Source organism: Nansenia antarctica, assembly GCF_963989245.1.
Source record: "Nansenia antarctica genome assembly, contig: SCAFFOLD_882, whole genome shotgun sequence".
NCBI classification, from domain to species: domain Eukaryota; kingdom Metazoa; phylum Chordata; class Actinopteri; order Argentiniformes; family Microstomatidae; genus Nansenia; species Nansenia antarctica.
The window spans coordinates 7,501-15,342 of record NW_027663198.1 but is presented as its reverse complement, the minus strand read 5'-3'; the positions used below and the strand labels follow the sequence as shown (position 1 = coordinate 15,342).

Below are 7,842 nucleotides of genomic sequence, written 5' to 3'. Positions count from 1 at the left end.
TGTGTGTGTGTGTGTGTGTGTGTGTATGTCTGCGTCCCTGTGTCCTGTGTGTGTGTGTGTCTGCGTCCCTGTGTGTGTGTGTATGTCTGCGTCCCTGTGTGTGTGTATGTCTGCGTCCCTGTGTGTGTGTGCGTGTGTATGTCTGCGTCCCTGTGTGTGTGTGTGTCTGCGTCCCTGTGTGTGTGTGTGTCTGCGTCCCTGTGTGTGTGTGTCTGCGTCCCTGTGTGTGTGTGTGTCTGCGTCCCTGTGTGTGTGTGTGTCTGCGTCCCTGTGTGTGTGTGTCTGCGTCCCTGTGTGTGTGTGTCTGCGTCCCTGTGTGTGTGTGTGAGTGTCTGCGTCTCTGTGTGTATGTGTCTGCGTCCCTGTGTGTGTGTGTGTGTGTCTGCGTCCCTGTGTGTCTGCGTCCCTGTGTGTGTGTGTCCCTGTGTGTGTGTGTGTCTGCGTCCCTGTGTGTGTGTGTGTGTGTGTGTGTGTTAAACCCCCCCACACCTCCTTCTGGTGGTACTTGATGGCCAGCTTCAGCTTGGCCAGGTCTGTCTGTCTGTCCTGTAGGTCCTGGTCCTCCGGCGGGTCGTCCCGGTGGTTCAGGATGGTCTCCAGCTCCCGGCTGCTCCTCGCCTGGTCCAGCAGGTCCTTGGCGAACAGCTTGCACTGCTGGGACAGCTCCTCGTACTCCTGGCGGAACTCGTTCTCCACCTGGCGTGGTTATAACAACACAGTAATAACACGGTTATTTAACCCTTTATTAGACCCCTTTATGAACTCTTTATAAACCTCTATAGACTCCTCCTGCACCTTGCATCATAACAACCTCCATGACGGGAATCTATGACCGCTTATAAGACCTTTATAAGCCCTTTATAAGCCTTTTATAAGCCCTTTATAAACCCTTTTCGCTCTCTTCCTTCCTTTCTTACTATTCGGTTGTTAAGTCTGACGTCACGCGTGACGTTTAGCAATTTCCGGGTCCAAACCAGAAATTCCCCGCACCAGTGTACTAAAGCACCAGAGTACTAAAGCACCAGAGTACTAAAGCACCAGAGTACCAGTGTACTAAAGCACCAGAGTACCAGTGTACTAAAGCACCAGAGTACCAGTGTACTACAGCACCAGAGTACCAGTGTACTAAAGCACCAGAGTACCACTGTACTAAAGCACCAGAGTACCAGTGTACTAAAGCACCAGAGTACCAGTGTACTAAAGCACCAGAGTACCAGTGTACTAAAGCACCAGAGTACCAGTGTACTAAAGCACCAGAGTACCAGTGTACTACAGCACCAGAGTACCAGTGTACTAAAGCACCAGAGTACCACTGTACTAAAGCACCAGAGTACCAGTGTACTAAAGCACCAGAGTACCAGTGTACTAAAGCACCAGAGTACCAGAGTACTAAAGCACCAGAGTACCAGTGTACTAAAGCACCAGAGTACTAAAGCACCAGAGTACCAGTGTACTAAAGCACCAGAGTACCAGAGTACTAAAGCACCAGAGTACAAGTGTACATGTGTGTGTGTGTGTGTGTGTGTGCCTGCATGCGTACCTGTGTGTGTGTGTGTGTGTGTGTGTGTGTGCCTGCATGCGTACCTGTGTGTGTGTGTGTGTGTGTGTGAGTGTGTGTGTGTGTGTGTGTGCCTGCATGCGTACCTGTGTGTGTGTGTGTGTGTGTGTGTGTGTGCCTGCATGCGTACCTGTGTGTGTGTGTGTGTGTGCCTGCATGCGTACCTGTGTGTGTGTGTGTGTGTGCGTACCTTGCTCAGCTCCTTCAGCTCCCAGCCCAGTCTGAAGGCGGTGAGGATGGGGTCCTCTGAGGACAGGGCGATGAGGGAGGGCGAGGCCAGCGTCTTGTACACGTTCAGACGAGACCGAGAGTGGCGCAGGGAGTCCACCTGGAGCAGAGGAGAGGGGCTAGGTTCAGGGTCAGGGGTCAGGGGTCAGGACTAGGGTCAGGGGTCAGGGAGTCCACCTGGAGCAGAGGAGAGGGTCTAGGGTCAGGGTCAGGGTTAGGGTCAGGGGTCAGGGGTCAGGGTCAGGGTCAGGGGTCAGGGTTAGGGTCAGGGGTTAGGCATAGGGTTAGGGTTAGGGTCGGGGCCTCCCCTCTAACCCTGACCCTGACCCCTCTAACCCTGACCCCTCTAACCCTGACCCTGACCCCTCTAACCCTGACCCTGACCCCAGCCCTAACCCTGCAGTCCACCAGTCGTAGCAGGAAGAGTAATCTAGCTCAGGCCCGGGGCCACTGGCAGTCTCCTGATAGAAGAAGGAAGAACGATGTTTATTCATCTGTTTTAACGCAGGAGAGACAGAACAAGGGGGGAAGTAGAAGTCTCAAGACTCAGGAACAGATGCACTAGCGCTGTAAGAAAGGCAAAATCTGATTATTTCCTAGATCTAGTTACAAACGCGCATTCTAATCCCTCTAAATTTTGGAAAGCAGTAAACATAAACAAGAAACAATTCTCCAACTCCCTTCCCGCGCGAATTAAAATTGAAAATAACGAGATCTTTGATCAGAATGAAATCTGTCTGGCTTTTAACAGGCACTTTGCTGAGGCAGGACATCTGTTTGACAGGATTAATACTGGGTCCAATCCTGCTGCAACAGTTGCTACCCACTCTTCAGTGTTTAAACCATCTACAGCCTCTCCCCGCTCAAACTTTTATTTTCTTCCGTTTACGCACGAGGAAGTTCTTGGGGCACTTCAGTCTATTAACCGGAAGTGTACTACTGGTGAGGATGACCTAGAGGCCTTCTTCATTAAATTAGCTGCCCCAGTTATAGTTGAACAGTTGACTTACATTTTAAACCTCACTGTTTCTGAAGGGAAACTCCCCCTTGAGTGGAAGTCCGCTAGGGTGATGCCATTACACAAAGGAGGTGACAGGGATAATGTGGACAATTACAGACCAATCTCTCATTTATGTTGTTTAGCAAAAGTGCTGGAGTCATTAGTAAATGTCCAAGTGAAATCCTTTCTTTCTACCTTCTCTGTGCTCAGTCCATTTCAATCAGGTTTCAGGGCCCAGCATAGTACAATCTCAGCTGCCACTCTGGTTGTAAATGATATTGTTACAGCGTTGGATCAGGAAAAACACTGTGCAGCCCTGTTCATTGACCTGTCTAAGGCCTTTGATACAGTAGATCATTCTCTACTTCTGCATTGTCTAGCTAGCTTAGGCTTGGATAACACTTCTCTCAACTTTTTCCTTAATTACTTTTCTGATAGGCGCCAGTGTGTAAGTGTTGGTACTTCGCCGTGGCCTGCTGGGGTGGAAACATCTGTGCCAGGGATGCTGCGAAGCTAAACAAACTGGTCAAGAAGGCCAGCTCTGTGGTGGGGACCGGGCTGGACAGCCTAGAGGTGGTGGCAGAACAGAGGATGGGGAAAAAACTGGCGGCCATGCTGGCCAATCCCTCCCACCCGATGTACTGCGAGCTGGAGGGGATGAGGAGCAAGTTCAGCCACAGATTTGTTCTCCCCCGTCAAAGTACAAAAAGATTTGGACAGTCCTTTGTTCCAGCTGCACTCCGACTCTACAACCAGGCCCCGCAGGGTGGGGGAGACCTGGAGCTGGAACTTTGGAACTTGGAACTCTTTACTTATTGAGCCTGCACTGTTTTATCTATTTATTTATTGAATGTTTTCTGTCTGCCCTAACTAAGCTGTTTGACAACAAAATTTCCCCATTGGGGACAATAAAGGTTTTCATCATCATCATCATCATACTGTCCGGTCTGAGTTCCTGCCCCTTACTAAGGGTGTTCCGCAGGGTTCAATATTGGGTCCGGTTCTCTTTACAATCTATATTAACAATATTTTAACTGCTCTGGACGACTCATGTAAGGCTCACCTTTACGCGGATGATACGATAATCTATTGTACTGCGGATTCTCTTGAGTCAGCTAATCTGAAATTGCAACAAGCTTTTGATCATCTTCAAAGGGTGTTTAAAGAACTTAAATTGGTTTTAAATGCTAGCAAAACAAAAGTCATGTTTTTTACTAAGTCTAGAAATATTGATGTTAATAGCTTCCAAATTTCCTTATCAAATGGCTCCATACTAGAGCGAGTCAAGGAGTATAAGTACCTTGGTTTATGGATTGATGAAAAATTTACTTTTAAACATCATGTTGATATCTTGTCCTCCAAACTACGTCAGAAGATTGGCTTTCTCTACAGAAATCGCAGTAACTTCCCGCCGAGCTGTAGAAAGAGAGTAATTGAATCTGTTTTTATGTCTGTACTGGACTATGGAGACGTGATCTATCGTCACGCGGCTGTCACTACCTTAAAGGCTCTGGATTCGGTATACCACTCTGCACTCAGATTCATCACTCAAGACAAATATAACACTCACCACTGTGTCTTATACGATAAGGTTGGCTGGACATCTCTCGCAGCCAGCCGAGATTATCACTGGTATCAATTCATATTTAAGGGGATTTCAGGCAAACTCCCCCCCTATATCTCTTCCCTGTTGGACTGGAATGTTTCTTCCTATCAAACACGCTCCAGCGAGTGGTTGGTTTGTACGGTCCCTCAAATGTCTACTAAGCTGGGTAGGACAGCCTACTCTTATGATGCTGCTAATACTTGGAACTCTATTCAGAATTCCCTGAAACTGGACACTCTCCCATCACTCAATGATTTTAAGAACTTGGTTTTTCCCCTCTGTGTCACTTCTTGTAACTGTTTTTAAATTATGTTGTACATTTGTTGTAATGTTTTTTGTTTTTTTATATTTCGGTTTAATTTCTATTCTGTTTATGACTTGTATTGTTGGTTCTCTTTTGTTCACTCGTTGCTGCTGTAAATGAGGGCAACCTCAGTAACTTACGAGTTTAAATAAAGGTTTGAATGAAAAAAGACACACACACATACCCACACACTCACACACACACACACACACACACACGCACACGCACACGCACACGCACACGCACACGCACACGCACACGCACGCACACACACACACACACCCTGCGTACCTCAGAGCTGGACACCCCCCCCCCCTGGTTACCTCAGAGCTGGACACACACTGCACGCAGTCACACCCCCCCCCCCACCCCCCCCCCCCCTGGTTACCTCAGAGCTGGACACACACTGCACGCAGTCGCAGCGTATCTGGTGGGGCCGGGGGATGGTGACCTTGCGGGCGACCAGCAGCTTGATGATCTGGTAGTTGTTGGTGTGAGCAGCGAGCATGATGGGAGTGATGTCAGGGGTGAACTCTGAGAACTGGCTGTCCATCATCAGGGAGGGCACCTGGGGGAGGGGGGGGAGGGGGGGTTAGTACACACACTCACACACACACACATACTCACACACACACACACACACACACACACACACACACACCCACACACCCACACACTCACACACACACACACGCACACCCCCACACACACACTCACACACACACACACTCACACACACACACACATACCCCCCCCCACACACACACACACACACACATACCCACACCCACACTCACACACACATACCCACACCCACGCCCACCCACCCACCTGTTTCTCTCCGCTGTGTGTGTGTCTCTCTCTGTGTGTGTCTCTCTCTATCTCTATCTCTCTCTCTATCTCTCTCTCTGTCTCTCTATCTCTATCTCTCTCTCTATCTCTCTCTATCTCTCTCTCTCCCCCCCTCCCTCTCTCTCCCCCCCTCCCTCTTTCCCCCCCTCTCCCTCTCTCTCCTCCCCTCCCTCTCTCCCCCCCCCCTCCCTCCCCCTCCCCTCACCTGTTTCTCCCCGCTGGGCCTGCGGTGTGACAGCAGCAGTTCCACGGCGCCCACACACCTCCTTCCTGATGGCGTAGAGGAGGGCGTCGCCCGCCGCCACCCCGCTGATCAGCAGCAGCTCCATCACCTCCAGGTTCTCGTTCTCGATGGCGATGAGCAGGGCGGAGCGGCCCAGCGGGTCCAGACAGTTCACGTTGATGTTGTAGTAGATTTCCGCCTCCGCCAGGGCCAGCTTCACCCCCGCGTAGTCACCTGGGGAGGGGGGAGGGGGGAGGGGGAGAGAGAGAGTCAGACAGTGTGTGTGTGTGTGGGGGGGGGGTGGGGGGGAGAGAGAGTCAGACGTGTGTGTGTGTGATTATTAAGCTTTACGCCTAAATTACACGTCGGCCTCTCTACCGCCTCTACTGCCCTGCCTCTCTACCGTCTCTACTGCCTCTCTACTGTCTCTACTGCCTCTCTACTGCCTCTCTACCGTCTCTACTGCCTCTCTACTGTCTCTACTGCCTCTCTACCGTCTCTACTGCCTCTCTACTGTCTCTACTGCCTCTCTACCGTCTCTACTGCCTCTCTACCGTCTCTACTGCCTCTCTACCGTCTCTACTGCCTCTCTACCGTCTCTACTGCCTCTCTACTGTCTCTACTGCCTCTCTACCGTCTCTACTGCCTCTCTACCGTCTCTACTGCCTCTCTACCGCCTCTACTGCCTCTCTACCGTCTCTACTGCCTCTCTACTGTCTCTACTGCCTCTCTACCGTCTCTACTGCCTCTCTACCGTCTCTACTGCCTCTCTACCGTCTCTACTGCCTCTCTACTGTCTCTACTGCCTCTCTACCGCCTCTACTGCCTCTCTACTGTCTCTACTGCCTCTCTACTGTCTCTACTGCCTCTCTACTGTCTCTACTGCCTCTCTACTGTCTCTACTGCCTCTCTACCGCCTCTACTGTCTCTCTACCGTCTCTACTGCCTCTCTACTGTCTCTACTGCCTCTCTACTGTCTCTACTGCCTCTCTACTGTCTCTACTGCCTCTCTACCGCCTCTACTGTCTCTCTACCGTCTCTACTGCCTCTCTACTGTCTCTACTGCCTCTCTACCGCCTCTACTGCCTCTCTACTGTCTCTACTGCCTCTCTACCGCCTCTACTGCCGCTCTACCGTCTCTACTGCCTCTCTACCGTCTCTACTGCCTCTCTACCGTCTCTACTGCCTCTCTACCGTCTCTACTGCCTCTCTACCGTCTCTACTGCCTCTCTACCGTCTCTACTGCCTCTCTACCGTCTCTACTGCCTCTCTACCGTCTCTACTGCCTCTCTACCGTCTCTACTGCCTCTCTACCGTCTCTACTGCCTCTCTACCGTCTCTACTGCCTCTCTACCGTCTCTACTGCCTCTCTACTGTCTCTACTGCCCCTCTACCGTCTCTACTGCCTCTCTACTGTCTCTACTGCCTCTCTACCGTCTCTACTGCCTCTCTACCGTCTCTACTGCCTCTCTACTGTCTCTACTGCCTCTCTACCGTCTCTACTGCCTCTCTACCGTCTCTACTGCCTCTCTACTGTCTCTACTGCCTCTCTACCGTCTCTACTGCCTCTCTACCGTCTCTACTGCCTCTCTACTGTCTCTACTGCCTCTCTACTGTCTCTACTGCCTCTCTACTGTCTCTACTGCCTCTCTACCGTCTCTACTGCCTCTCTACCGTCTCTACTGCCTCTCTACTGTCTCTACTGCCTCTCTACCGTCTCTACTGCCTCTCTACCGTCTCTACTGCCGCTCTACCGCCTCTACTGCCTCTCTACCGCCTCTACTGCCTCTCTACCGCCTCTACTGCCTCTCTACCGTCTCTACTGCCTCTCTACTGTCTCTACTGCCTCTCTACCGTCTCTACTGCCTCTCTACCGTCTCTACTGCCTCTCTACCGTCTCTACTGCCTCTCTACTGTCTCTACTGCCTCTCTACCGTCTCTACTGCCTCTCTACCGCCTCTACTGCCTCTCTACTGTCTCTACTGCCTCTCTACTGTCTCTACTGCCTCTCTACTGTCTCTACTGCCTCTCTACCGTCTCTACTGCCTCTCTACTGTCTCTACTGCCTCTC

The 7,842-nt window shown here is 51.2% G+C and overlaps 1 protein-coding gene across 1 annotated transcript in view; it reads right to left on the bottom strand.

Annotated features, from left to right (window-relative positions):
- Positions 1-489: 489 nt before the first annotated feature.
- The window catches only part of LOC308175227 (short transient receptor potential channel 5-like), a gene marked incomplete at both ends in the record, with an annotated part of 11,530 nt that continues 4,177 nt past the window's right edge, over positions 490-7,842 (bottom strand). The window contains 5 exon segments of the mRNA XM_080550934.1: positions 490-696; positions 1,749-1,886; positions 5,085-5,264; positions 5,754-5,807; positions 5,809-6,005. Coding sequence (XP_080407060.1) covers positions 490-696; positions 1,749-1,886; positions 5,085-5,264; positions 5,754-5,807; positions 5,809-6,005 — 776 coding nt within the window.